The sequence below is a fragment of the Mustela nigripes genome, chromosome 16 (assembly GCF_022355385.1).
Source record: "Mustela nigripes isolate SB6536 chromosome 16, MUSNIG.SB6536, whole genome shotgun sequence".
Lineage (NCBI taxonomy): Eukaryota > Metazoa > Chordata > Mammalia > Carnivora > Mustelidae > Mustela > Mustela nigripes.
This window is the reverse complement of record NC_081572.1, coordinates 36,854,710-36,869,272: the sequence shown is the minus strand read 5'-3', so window position 1 is coordinate 36,869,272 and position 14,563 is coordinate 36,854,710. Positions and strand designations below refer to the sequence as shown.

General features: G+C 42.9%; 2 protein-coding genes across 2 annotated transcripts in view; one reads left to right on the top strand and one right to left on the bottom strand.

The window, feature by feature from the left end:
* LOC132003486 (C-C motif chemokine 3-like) overlaps window positions 1-14,563 on the top strand; it is an 80,336-nt gene that overhangs the window by 15,723 nt on the left and 50,050 nt on the right. The gene's annotated exons all lie outside the window — the stretch shown is intronic.
* LOC132004509 (C-C motif chemokine 15-like) lies at window positions 144-4,746 on the bottom strand. The gene is made up of 4 exons (XM_059381011.1): window positions 4,600-4,746; window positions 2,362-2,415; window positions 1,792-1,900; window positions 144-1,387 (listed from the first exon to the last, which is right to left on the bottom strand). The coding sequence occupies exons 1-4, from the start codon at window positions 4,673-4,675 to the stop codon at window positions 1,255-1,257; spliced, it is 372 nt and encodes a 123-aa protein (XP_059236994.1). The 5' UTR covers window positions 4,676-4,746; the 3' UTR covers window positions 144-1,254.

Genomic DNA, 14,563 nt, shown 5'->3' with positions numbered 1-14,563 from the left:
GTTTTGAATTTAAATTTTTTTTGTCGTTTAGAATTTCAGTGCTTTCTTCTGAATTTTGAGACAGTTGACCAAGATTTACTAATTATAAATATAAACGTACATGCTTGAATAGATATGAATGTAAAATTGATATTCACTCCAACTTTTTTTTTTTTAAGATTTATTTATTTATTAGAGGGAGAAAACACTCAGTGGAGGAGGGGCAGAGGGAGAGGGAGGCCCTCATGAAGATTCTGTGCTGAGCGTGGAGCCTGAAGCAGGGCTCGATCTCACCACCCATGTTCAGTCCAACTTTAAATGTTTTTCTTAATGTCCCTTAACTTTAAAGAGGGGAGATTATATCTGTTGAGCGAAAATATCCAAAATGTGGAAATAAGGCAGAAGGATGACTGTAGGCAGGTCTTCCAATGTCATCTGGAAGATTATCTGAAAAGCCCACCCCAGGGTTCCTGTAGGGGGAACGTCCTCTCCAGTGGTGTTCTATTTGCTACTGATGGGCTCCTGACTTTGTGAAATTATGTTCACTTGCAAATTTTTTATCTAGCATAGATGTAAATGATTTTTGTCCAGTAGAAAAGAGACTCCCCAGGGCCACCTGGGTGGCTCAGTTGTTTAAGCATCTAACTCTTGATTTTGGCTCAGGTCATGATCTCAGGGTCATGACTTCAGGGTCGTGTGATTGAGTGCCATGTTGGGCTCTGCACTGGATGCTTAAGATTCTCTCCCTCTCCCTCTGCCCCTATTCCCCCCCCTCTAAAAAAGAAAAAAGAGAAGAAAAGAAAAAAGAAAAGATAATTCCCAGAGTTACAGTATTCTTTTTCAATAGGATATTAATCTCTTTTTCTCTGACTTAACAATTTCAGAATGCCATGCCCAATTAACTATATAAATCTCTGTTCCTCAGATAATCTTTGACTCTATTTTATGGTTCCCATTTTGAATGGGTTAAGTACATTTTTGACACAGGTTCAATCTATGTTTGAAGGAGTTTGAATGTGTTTAGCTTTTACAAAATTCTGTTATGATATAGCATTTGAAAAAAACCCATAGAATCCAAATTTCAGCAATTCCTATAGTTTCTTTTTCCTCCTAAAGCTCAAGGAAAGTTATATCAGATACCCTTTATTCATGCATGGCTTTTATAACCAGAACAGAAAGAATGGTAGTTGTTGATTTTTGAAAAATAATTCAGGCCAAGAAAATCCCAGGAGGGAGTTGGGGCAAGACAAGTGGATGTGGGGTAGCTGGCCCCTACTACCATTTCTTCTCAAGAAAGCCTCCTCTTTCTCCCGTCAGCATCATTAGGTTATTCAGGGACCTCATGCAGTTCTGAACTTCCGAGACATGGGGGTCAGCACAGATACGCCGCTCCTTCTTGGTGAGGAAGCTGTGGTGAAGGCGGAGAAAGATTACAGACTAAGGAGCATTCAGCAAATGGGGATGGAGACCCCCACCCTCCCTGGCCCTGGGATCTCCCACTCGGACCAGCCTATTTTTTTCCTTCTCTGCAGCAGGGGCTCAGGACATCTCCTCTCTGAGACCCTCCCTCAGCCTCCAAGACTTCCTAAGTGACTCATGGGCCTTTCCTCCGGCAGCCTTTCTTCTGCTCCCTCCATCTGCCCCCAGTCTCCCTCTTCCCTGGGAGCATCTCTTATCTGATGCCCTGCAGGACCCTATTGAGGACATAAGCCTCCTGGGACCTGGCAGGATCCAGAGCGTAGGACTTTAGTTCTAGACACCCTCCATCAGGTCCTCCCCTCCCAAGACATGACTAGTGAGCTTGGCACTTACATGACACCTGGCCGGGAGCAAGAACTGCTTGTTTTAAAATAATCTTTCATGTTTGCACATCGAATTCGTTGTGCGTAGCTGGAGCAGCAGTCAGCAGGACGGTGTAAACCTGCGGCAATGGGAGAAAGACACGTTTAAGGACTGGGTCTCTTTTTAAAAAAGACTAGATCCTTCCCCCCTTTCCTCCAAAGTGCCAGGGAGGGTGAGAAGGCACAGGACTCCAGAGGGATGTTCTCCTGCTCTGTCTGCATTTGCTTCACTCTCCTCAGGGCTGAGCTATGTGTCTGAGGGCACCCAGGCAGGGCCAATACAGGCCCAAGACCATTTCTGATAGAAGAGGGAGCATCTGAGGCCTGCAGGGGGCGTCAGTGAGCACCTCTGACCCCAGGAGAGCCAACTCTAGAGACAGCTGGGGGCAACAGAGGTTACCTTTAAGGGCCTATTCCTGTCCACCTTCAGGACCCTCCCCACCTGTTCCTCACCCCCGCCCTGTACATGAGGTGTTTGGAAGCTATTGAGCAGATCTGTGCAGCTGCTGCTTTTAAACATACACTATAATAGAACACATACCGTTAATGTGTATATTTTTTGAGGGTTCTTGCCAGAGTTTCGCCAGCACGGATTCTATTTGGGAGAAACAGATAAGGAGGGAGAGAAATCACTGAGGCAGCCTTGTCTCGGTGTCTCCACTGGTTTCATGCTGGACCACTGGACACCTGTCTCGGTTCTAGGTCTCTCTCCAGGCCCCTTTTCTCTCTCAGGGCCCGGGGATGTTTCAGGGAACTCTTGAAACTGTTTGGGACATGACACCATCTGATCGACTTTGAAATACAGAAAGCAAAATGAACCAGTCAGTTGAATGGGTACATAATGTGATACATACTACAATACTTTTTGTACATTTCTGGAATCCACAAGGGCTCAGGAAACAGAAGAATGTTTCATTAACCCATTTGGTGGCACAATGTCACCCAAAGTGATGAGTGGCTTTTTTCACAATCATTAATTTATCCCAGTAGTATGATTATTTGTGTTTGCTGCAGAAAAACTACCTTGTTTGATTGAAGTACACTTCTCAGACCCTGTAAGCAATGTTAAGTAATATCCAGGAATGTGTTACCTTTTAAAAAATGTCATTTATTTTCTTGCAAATGTAAAATAGACATAATAAACACAACTGTAAGCATGTTTAAAAGCGTGTGGCTCAGTAGAACGAAGCCCATTCACATATTGTGCAACAATCACCACAACCATCCACAGAACGTTTTTCATCTTACAAAACGGAAAACTCTGTACCCGTTAGGCAATAACTTTCATTTTCCCCTCCCCCAACCCCCCAGGCCACCACCATTCTTCTTTCTGTCCCTGAATTCGAGGACTTTAAGTGCCTCATAGGGATGGAATGATGCAGCGTTTGTCCTTTGGTTACTGGCTTATCTCACCTAACATAACGTCTTCAATATTTGTCCGTTTTGTAGCACGTGTCAGAATTTCCTTCCTTTTTGAGGCTGAATAATATATTGTGTGTATATGCCCCCTTTTAAAAAAATCTACTCATTTATTGGTGGACACTTGGGTGGCTCTTGCCTTTTGGCTATTGTGAGTCATGCTATGATTAGCATGGGCTTACACATATCTCTTCATGTGCCTGCTTTCAGTTCTTTTGGGTGGTATATCCAGAGTGGACCTGCTGGATCATATTGTGTTACCTTTTATAAAAATTGAGGGGCGCCTGGGTGGCTCAGTCATTAAGCATCTGCCTTTGGCTCAGGTCATGATCCCAGGGTCCTGGGATCAAGCCCCGCATTGGGCTCCTTGCTCAGTGGGGAGCCTGCATCCCCCACTCCCACTCCCCCTGCTTGTGTTCCCTCTCTCGATGTATCCCTTTCTGTCAAATAAATAAATAGAATCTTAAAACAAATAAAAACTGAATATTTCTGCATTCCAAAACACATCCGGCCCTGAAGTTTTGGGAAAGGGATTCCGGACCTGTATTATGCTAGGTAGGCAAATGCAACTAAACTTTTAGATCATTTCTTGTAGAGTTACGCATGATTTCTATTTAAGGAAGCATATGTGTATACTTGATATGCTTGCAAAGATGGGTGTGGGGCTTGCAAAATAAATTCTTCAGTGGCCTTGCCTTTCCATAGCAGCTTCCTAACCAGCTCCCATGCTCATCACACCACTTAATATCTGTATGATCTTGAGCAAGTTGTCTAAGTTTTTCTCATTTGTAAAATGAGAATAATCTAATATGCAAAACTACACAAGTTGCTGACAGTCTACCCCACAGGGCTGTTAGGAGGGTCTAATGCATTAAGTCCATAAGACAGAACAGTGCCTGCCTGCACATAGGAAGTATGAGGTATTTGTTTGTTAAATAAATAGAGCGGTTAGCTGGGCTTGGTTGAGGCACTTTCCCGGCTTGTTCCATTTCCTCTCCAAAATGCGAGTTTTACACTAACGTTGTAGAATTCTATGCTTCTTCCTGCAAATTTACAATTTTACTGTAGTTCTTTTGATTTAGCACTTAACAGTCCTATGTCAGCTAAGAGAAGGCATCAAATAATTCTGGTCATGAAAAGAGAGAGAGTTCTTTCCCCAAGGGGGACCAGTCATTTGTACAGTTTTCCCCAGGGACCAAAGCCTGCAGAAAGAGAGGTCTATAGCCAATCGCTGCTGCTATTAAAGCAAGTGCCAAATTCCTATCCCTGTCTGGGACAGGGCACTATCTCAGGAGGACAAGCTGTCCTGTGTCTTCTCCCCGTGGACCTTGTCACAAGTGAAAAGGTTCACTGAACTCACCACGAGGGACCTGGACCTGGGATCCAAGGGCAGTAGCAAGAATGAGGAAGGGGAGAACACCCACGAAGACCTTCATCTTCCCAGTAGCAGGCAGAGCTGAGGACTTCTGGCTCTCTGCTCTCTGACTGTCTGGGATCCCAGCTCTGCCCTCATATTTATAAGAGAGGAGGGTCAGGAAGTCACAGGGCAGAGGCTCAGAGTGCTGTTCTTTGGCTACATAGTAGATAACATGCTATTTCTGAAAAAGGGAACAAGGCTGGAATGCAACAGGAAGTAGATGGTAAAGGAGACTTCATGCTTTCCCAACTGCCCAATGGATAGAGGCTCAGAAAGAGACTATTTCATGAAGGATCCTTCTTCTAGGAGGTTAATTTCACTCTCTGAGTCAGAGTGTTTTCCTCAAGAGCTAAGCACCTTCAAGTTCAGGAATAGCCTGTAAACCAGGCATGTGATTCCTCTCACAGACCCCTGACCCTTGATGCCTTGCTTTGTTTCACGCCCCAGATCCAATCCATTAATAAATACTGTCGGCTCTCCTTGCAAAAATGTATCCAGAGTGTCATTATTCCTCAGCACATCTATGCTGGGAGTTATTGAAGAGCCTTATGACTGTATCTCAGAATATTTTGCCAGGGAGAAGAGAGCGGAAGCATTTACCTTTGGCTTCTATCCCTGAGGCACTTTTAAAATTTGGCCACGCATTTTTTTGACATTCCTCTCACCCAGTGGGGGAGTCTGTTGTCTGCCCTAGAAATGGAGATGGGCTTGTGGCTGGTTCAATAGCCTATGTCATGTGACCTCGGAGGCTGGATTGTGAAAAGTCATGGATTTCAACCTGAGTCACTGGAATGCTCACTCTTGGAGTCCTGAGGCACCAGATAAGAAGACTGACTAGCTTGAGGCTGCCATGCTGTGAGGAAGCCCAAACAACAGGCAACATTCTGGCCAACAGTCCCTAAACAGCATAGCCCTCAGGTTGTCCCAGCCTAGGTCCAAGATAATCAACCAACTTGTTTCCATATGGCTGTCTTTTCTCCTTGAGGGTAGGTAGCCCTCAGGTCATTCCAGCCTAAGTGCCAGACATGGGCATGAGGAAGCCTCCAGATTTGCACTGGTCCATCTAGCAACCACTAGCCACATGTGGCTACTGAGCACTTCAAATGGGGCTAGTCCACACTGGGATGTTCTGGAAGTAGAAACTTCACACCAGGTTTTAAAGATCTAATTACATAACCCCCCAACCCACTCCCCACCATGTGAAATATCTGGATAGTTTTTTACATTGATGTCGACATGAAAATATTTTGGATGTATTGTGTTAAAGAAAATACATTCTTTCAATTCATTTCTTCTGTTGCTTTTTGCTTTCTTAACATGGCAACTAAAAAATTTAAAATTATGTACATGATTTGCACGATATCTCTATTGGACAGCACTGTTCTAGATTTGAGTCCCTCCTTGCTATTTGTGTCTCCCAGCTGAAATCTCAGGCATCGCGGAGCAGAGACAACCCATCCCTGCTCTGCCTTGTCTGAGTTTCTGACTCGTGGAATTTGTGAATAGAACAAAATAGTTGTTGTTTTGTACCATTAAACTTTGAGTGCTCAGGATCAGAGAAGCCCCCGGTTAGGAAGCTAGAGTTCTCAAAGGCAGGCTGAGACATGACACCTGCATGAAGCTTATGTAAAACTGGGAAAAGTGAGAACTGACCAGTGGCTGAGGTAAGCAGCAAGACAAAAGGACGTGAAGTAGTACAGGGTACAGTCCACCCATGCTTCCCTCTGCTAGGTTTGTGGCTTGATTGTGTAGAATCTGTCACAAAGCCTCCTTTAAGGTAGTTGTATTTGTTCTTTCAGTTTTGGTAGAACCCACCCTGTGTACCCATGCTAAATCATCTCCACTGCCACCAGGATTCCTGCAAAACTGAATCCAGTCTAATCCAGAAGAGCCTAATGTCGTAGGGATGGGAATGACAAATACATCATCCATCACCAGGATTCATGAATACAGGGGCTAATCCTACATCAGTCTCTTGGTTCCTATGTGTTCGAGGTGTTGGGGACATAGAATCATCTATTGGCATTTGGTTCAGTGGATATAGTGCATTCTGGAAAGTCTCAACCCTGAGTTTGTTGTCCCATTAGCAAAATTATTAACGCCCCACCATTCTAGTCTGGCTGCTCCTGCAAGATTATGTATATGCTATTGCCTGTGGGTCTCCTATGCCTTCTGACTCACATTACTGCCTCTAAAATGGATCCCTTGGCTGGAGGCAGTGTTGTATAAATACTATCTCATGAGGCGTTCTGTAAGTCTTTGGATGTTTGTGGTGCAGGCAGGTGGGTCTGAGGACCCAGGAGGGGTCCCGTAGGACCAGCAAGAGCGTCCTTGGGTTTGCAAAGGAAAGAAATCAAACGCAAGCCAAGAGGAAGTGAGAACAGAGTTTGTTGAAGACACCGAGAGAGCAGATACAGACCGAGTGTCGGGGAAACTCAGAAAGATGAATGAGTCTCATCCATCTTGGTGTCTGGGGTTTTTAATGGAAGTTAGTGGTCTGGTGTACGTGTCCTCTTAGGCATTTGGGAACTGGTCAAAACAAGGAGGTGTGTTCAGGCATCCTCCATAAGTCCTTAGCTCCTTATGCCCTGGAGCCTGGGGTCTTGGTGTCAAGGTATCTGGAGTGTTGGGAAACACGCATGATGATCTCTCCCAGTATCTCCTTAGATGTTACCTAGCGTGCTGGAAGACTCCAAAGAAATCATTAACTCCTTGACCTTTTCAAGGAATACTTATATTATCTGAACTATAAGGGCGTGTATAGGGCGGGGTTGTAGGTCCTAGCAAAAACAGAAGCAGGAAGAGGAACAAAAAAAGCACTCCTTTATGGGGTCCCTTGTTTCCCTGTCTCAATTGTGCTGGCAGATTTGCTACTGGTACAGAAAGAAAAATCCATATCTGAAGTAGATGATGGTTTGCTAAGGCCAGATTGTTCTGTCTTGCAAGAGAGCAGGGGTCCAAGGTAATCAACCAACATGTTTCCATATGACTATATTTTCTCCTTGAGGGTAGGTACCATATTGAAACTTGACATCTAGATGTCAGCAGGATGGTAGCTGCTGGTCACGGGAGGCTGACACTTGATGTTGAAGATGTTCTTGCTCTATCTCTTCTCCATGCGAGGAAAGTGTTGCTCCATCTGCAGCTGAGTAAGGAGTGTTTTTCATAGCAGCCCTGACGTCTACAAACCACGCAGGAAGCTGACTTCCCAGAACTGCTGCTCCTGGTAGACAGCAAGCATCACTTGCTGAGCACATCCCAACTTTCAAAGCTCCAAGACTGATACTACTTTTTTAAGACCCAAGCAAGAGGGGACTGGGCCTTGGACCCCATGCTTTTGAGGACCCCTCATTCACAGACACACACAAAACAATTTTTGTCAGAGGACACAAAGACACCTCTGTCCCTTGGGAGGTGGTACTCAGGGCTGGCCCAACGTGACCTGCAACCCTCCACATTCGTTCTTGGGACATGCATGCACGCATGTGCACATACACACGCACACACACTTCATTCTTCAAGGTAAAATGATTCTCTACCTCTCTTGTCCTATGTCCTCGAAATGGGACACTCCTGAGTTTAAAGGCTATGAAGGCTTGTGGGAGGTGCTGCTGCCAAGCAAGGACAAAGACACTCTTTTAGACCATGGGAAGATTTGAGTGGTAGAAGCTTAAGGTCAGAGGAAAGCTAAACCAATTAGCTTGTTAAAATCTTTCCTCTCAGCAGGTGTGCACCATATTCTTGCGTTCCTGGGTTGTTCCCATGTAGTGCCTAGGGTTCATTTTCTTGCATTGTTTTGTGTTCTGATTTGGCAGATAAAGGACCAGATTAGGGCTGTAAATGTAGTAGCTTCACATGATTGCAATATAGCAATTCATTTTACTTTATATTTTTTGTTAGCTCATTTATAATTTTAAATATTGGCATACTTAATGTGGGGACCTCCTTATGGATTCTTGCCTTGAGCCCTACAAATATTAGGAGCAGTCTTGACCAGGACCCACAGGGGCATGGTGGTTGGTGAGGTGACTCTGTGGGCTACCCATGGTCCCCATGTTCTTATTGTAAATATCTGTGACTAGAAAGAATCTGTGTATGTCTCTTCCTTCCTTGTTTATGATCTTAAACATCCTCATTATTGCTTATGGAAAATCTTTCTCTCTCTCTCTTTTTTAATGATTTTATTTATTTATTTGACACAGAGAGAGAGATCATCATAAGTACACAGAGAGGCAGGCAGAGAGAGGGAGGAAGCAGGCTCCCTGCCAAGCACAGAGCCTGATGTGGGGCTCGATCCCAGGACCCCAGGATCATGACCTGAGCCGAAGGCAGAGGCTTTAACCCCTGAGCCACCCAGGCACCCTGGAAAACCTTTTTCTTTAATAAGGAGAATAACTGATCCTACCAACTCATTTTGTTTCTCCTGATGTCCTTCTGTTTGTAATTCTGAGCCCAGGCTCTCCTTAGAGAAAGAAAAATTTCAACAATAATATCCCCTTAAAGAATCTCATGGCTAAAGTCGATTCTATGTTGTAGAATTGAAACTGCTCCATGGTCATAAATGATTTGATGTCTCTGAGATACCTTCTGACCACTTCCTACATGCCTTGGTGATATCAAGTCACGTAAAGACATTTCAATTGGGGACCAAACACTTCAACGAATTCTAGCTTAGAGATTAGGTCTTGTTTTATTTTATTTATTTAATTTAATTTTATTTTATTATTAATTTTTCCAATTTATTTATTTTCAGAAAAACAGTATTCATTATTTTTTCACCACACCCAGTGCTCCATGCAATCCATGCCCTCTATAATACCCACCACCTGGTACCCCAACCTCCCACACCCCCGCCACTTCAAACCCCTCAGATTGTTTTTCAGAGTCCATAGTCTCTCATGATTCACCTCCCCTTCCATTTTACCCCAACTCCCTTCTCCTCTCTAACACCCCTTTTCCTCTATAATATTTGTTATGCTCCACAAATAAGTGAAACCATATGATAATTGACTCTCTCTGCTTGAGTTATTTCACTTAGCATAATCTCTTCCAGTCCCGTCCATGTTGCTACAAAAGTTGGGTATTCATCCTTTCTGATGGAGGCATAATACTCCATAGTGTATATGTACCACATCTTCCTTATCCATTCGTCCATTGAAGGGCATCTTGGTTCTTTCCATAGTTTGGCGACCGTGGCCATTGCTGCTATAAACATTGGGGTACAGATGGCCCTTCTTTTCATGACATCTGTATCTTTGGGGTAAATACCCAGGAATGCAATTGTAGGGTCATAGGGAAGTTCTATTTTTAATTTCTTGAGGAATCTCCACACTGTTCTCCAAAGAGGCTGCACCAACTTGCATTCCCACCAACAGTGTAAGAGGGTTCCCCTTTCTCCACATCCTCTCCAACACATGTTGTTTCCTGTTTTGTTAATTTTGGCCATTCTAACTGGTGTAAGGTGATATCTCAATGTGGTTTTAATTTGAATCTCCCTGAGGGCTAATGATGATGAACATTTTTTCATGTGTCTGATAGCCATTTGTATGTCTTGATGGGAGAAGTGTCTGTTCATATCTTCTTCCCATTTTTTGATATGTTTGCCTGTTTCATGTGTGTTGAGTTTGAGGAGTTCATTATAGATCCTGGATATCAACCTTTTGTCTGTACTGTCATTTGCAAATATTTTCTCCCATTCCGTGGGTTGCCTCTTTGTTTTTTTGACTGTTTGAGAGAGAGAGAGAGAGGGAGAGAGAGAGCATGAGAGGAGAGAAGGTCAGAGGGAGAAGCAGACTCCCTGTGGAGCTGGGAGCCTGATGTGGGTCTCGCTCCTGGGACTCCAGGATCATGTAGGTCTTGTTTTAAATATTTGACTTATTCTTTCCTTTAGTAGATTATTTACAAAAATGGCTGTAATAATTCATCCCATTCAGGATGTACGCACTTGGAAAGTCCCTTCCCATACGGACTCTGGTCTTGGCTCTGTGACTCACTTTGATAAGTGAAATAATAGAAAATGGGATGCAGAGACTTGGAAAATGCTGACACATTGAGACTTGTGTGTCATTTTTCTGCTGAAAGTCTTTATACTGTTGTGTGTACCAGCCCATGCTAGCCTTTAGAAGGTTGAAAGACCACATGGAAAGAAAAATCCCAAGATACCCTCGCTGTCCCAGCTGAGAGGTCATGCTAGACCATTGAACCCCAGCTAAGTTAGCTCAGGCCAGGAGAATTATCCATTTAACCCATTAGAATTGTGAAGAATAAAAAAATTCTTGCTTTTTAAAATTTTTCATTTTTTATTTTTATTTATTTTTTTAAAAGATTTTATTTATTTATTTGACACAGAGAGAGAGAGAGATCACAAGTAGTCAGAGAGGCAGGCAGAGAGAGAGAGGGAAGCAGGCTCCCCGCTGAACAGAGAGCCCAATTTGGGGCTTGATCCCAGGATCCTGAGATCATGACCTAAGCTGAATGCAGGGGCTTAACCCACTGAGCCACCCACGTGCCCCCAAATTTTTCATTTTTTAAATTAAGACTCTACTTTTGAAAAATTAACATATAATGTATTTTTAGTCCCGGGGTACAGGTCTGTGAATCATCAGGTTTACACACTTCACAGCACTCACCATAGCACATACCTTCCCCAGTGTCCATAACCCAAATACCCTCTCCCTATCCCCTCCCTGGCAACCCTCAGTTTGTTTTGTGAGCTTAAGAGTCTCTTATGGTTTGTCTCCCTCCCGATCCCATCTTGTTTCATTTTTTCCTTTCCTACACCCCAAACCCCCCACTTTGCCTCTCAACTTCCTCATATAAGGGAGATCATATGATAATTGTCTTTCTCTGATTGACTTATTTCGCTCAGCTTAATACCCTCTTAGTTCCATCCACATCGTTGCAAATGGCAAGATTTCATTTCTTTTGATGGCTGCATAGTATTCCATTGTATATATATACACCACATCTTCTTTATCCATTCATCTGTTGGTGGCCATCTAGGTTCTTTCCATAGTTTGGCTATTGTGGACATTGCTGCTATAAACACTTGGGTGCATGTGCCCCTTCGGAACACTACACTTGTATCTTTAGGGTAAGTATCCACTAGTGCGATTGCTGGGTTGTAGGGTAGTTCTATTTTCAACTTTTTGAGGAACCTTCATGCTGTTTTCCACAGCGGCTGCATCAGCTTGCATTCCCACCAACAGTGTAGGAGGGTTCCCCTTTCTCCGCATCCTTGCCAACATCTGTCGTTTCTTGACTTGTTAATTTCAGCCATTCTGATTGGTGTGAGGTGGTATCTCATTGTAGTTTTGATTTGTATTTCTGTGATGCTGAGTGATGTTGAGCACTTTTTCATGTGTCTGTTGGACATTTAGATGTCTGCTTTGCAGAAATATCTGTTCATGTCTTCTGCCCATTTCTTGACTGGATTATTTGTTCTTTGGGTGTTGAGTTTGAAAGTTCTTTATAGATTTTGGATACTAGCCCTTTATCTGATATGTCATTTGCAAATATCTTCTCCCATTCTGTCAGTTGTCTTTTGGTTTTGCTGACTGTTTCCTTTGCTGTGCGAAAGCTTTTGATTTCGATGAAGTCCTAATAGTTCGTTTTTGTCCTTGCTTTCTTTGCCTTTGGCGATATTTCTAGGGAGAAGTTGCTGCAGCTGAGGTTGAAGAGCCTGCTGCCTGTGTTCTCCTCAAGGATTTTAATGGATTCTTGTCTCACACTGAGGTCTTTCATCTGTTTTGAGTCTATTTTTGTGTGTGGTGTAAGGAAGTGGTCCAGTTTTATTCTTATGCATGTGGTTGTCCAATCTTCCCAACAAATTTGTTGAAGAAACTGTCTTTTCCATTGGAAAATCTTTCCTGCTTTGTCAAAGATTAGTTGACCATAGAGTTGAGGGTCCTTCTCTGGGCTCTCTATTCTGTTCCATTGATCTATGTGTCAGTTTTTGTGCCAGTATCATGCTGTCTTGATGATGACAGCTTTGTAATAGAGCTTGAAGCCTGGAATTGTGATGCCACTAACTTTGTTTTTCTTGCTCAACATTCCTCTGGCTATTCAGGGTCTTTTCTGATTCCATAGAAACTTTAGGATTATTTGTTCCATTTTTTTTAAAGATTTCATTTATTTATTTGACAGAGATCACAAGTAGGCAGAGAAGCAGGCAGAGAGAGAGAGGAGGAAGCAGGCTCCCTGCTAAGCAGAGAGCCCGATGCGGGGCTCGATCCCAGGACCCTGGGATCATGACCTGAGCTGAAGGCAGAGGCTTTAACCCACTGAGCCACCCAGGTGCCCCTATTTGTTCCATTTCTTTGAAAAAATGCATGGGATTTTGATAGAGATTGCATTAAATGTGTAGATTGCTTTAGGTAGCATAGATATTTTCATGATATTTGTTCTTCTAATCCTGAGCATGGAACGTTTTTCCATTTCATTGTGTCTTCTTCAGTTTCTTTCATGAGTACTTTATAGTCTTCTGAGTACAGATTATTTGCATCTTTGATTAGGTTTATTCCTAGCTATCTTATGGTTTTGGTGCAATTGGAAATGGGATCAGCTCCTTAATTTCTCTTTCTCTGTCTTGCTGTTGGTTTATAGAAATGCAACTGATTTCTGTGCATTGATTTTATATCCTGACACTTTACTGAATTCCTGTACAAGTTCTAGCAGATTTGGAGTGGAGTCTTTTGGGTTTTCCACATAAAGTATCATATCATCTGCAAAGAGTGATAGTTTGACTTCTTTCTAGTTTGAATGCCTTTAATTTCTTTTTGTTGTCTGATATCTGAGGCTAGGACTTCTAGTACTGTGTTGAATAGTAGTGGTGATAGTGGCCATCTCTGCCATGTTTCTGACCTTAGGGGACAAGCTCTAAGTTTTTCTCCATTGAGAATGATATTCACTGTGTGTTTTTCATAGATGGCTTTGATGATATTGAAGTATGTACCCTCTATCCCTACACTTTAAAGAATTTTGATCAAGAAAGTATGCTGTACTTCATCAAATGCTTTTTCAGGATCTATTGAGAGTATCATATGGTTCTTGTTCTTTCTTTTGTTAGTGTATTGTGTCACATTGATTGATTTGTGGATGTTGAAACAACCATGATGTTCAGGAATAAATCCCACTGGTTATGATGAATAATGCTTTTTTTTTTTTAAAGATTTTATTTATTAATTTGACAGAGAGAAATCACAAGTAGATGGAGAGGCAGCCAGAGAGAGAGAGAGAGAGGGAAGCAGGCTCCCTGCTGAGCAGAGAGCCCAACGCGGGACCCGATCCCAGGACCCTGAGATCATGACCCGAGCTGAAGGCAGCGGCTTAACCCACTGAGCCACCCAGGCGCCCCTGAATAATGCTTTTAATGTACTGTTAACTCCTATTGGCTAGTATTTTGGTGGGAATGTGCATCTGTGTTCATCAAGGGTAATGGTCTGTAATTCTCCTTTTTGATGGGGTCTTTGTCTGGTTTTGGGATCAAGATGATGCTGACCTCATAAAATGAGTTTGAAAGTTTTCCTTCCATTTCTATTTTTTGGAACAGTTTCAGGGGAATAGTATTAATTCTTCTTTAAATGTTTGGTAAAATTCCCCTGGGAAGCCATCTGGCCCTGGGCTCTTGCTTGTTGGGAGATTTTTGATGACTGCTTCAATCTCCTTACTGGTTATAGGTCTGCTCAGGTTTTCTATTTCTACCTGATTCAGTTTTGGTAGTTTATATGTCTCTAGGAATGCATCCATTTCTTCCAGATTACCAAATTTGCTGGTGTATAGTTGCTCATAATATGTTCTTATAATTGTTTGTATTTCTTTGTATTTCATTCATGATTTTATTAATTTGGGTCTTTTCTCTCTCTCTCTCTCTCTCTCTTTTTTTTTTTGTTAAGTCTGGCCAGGGGTT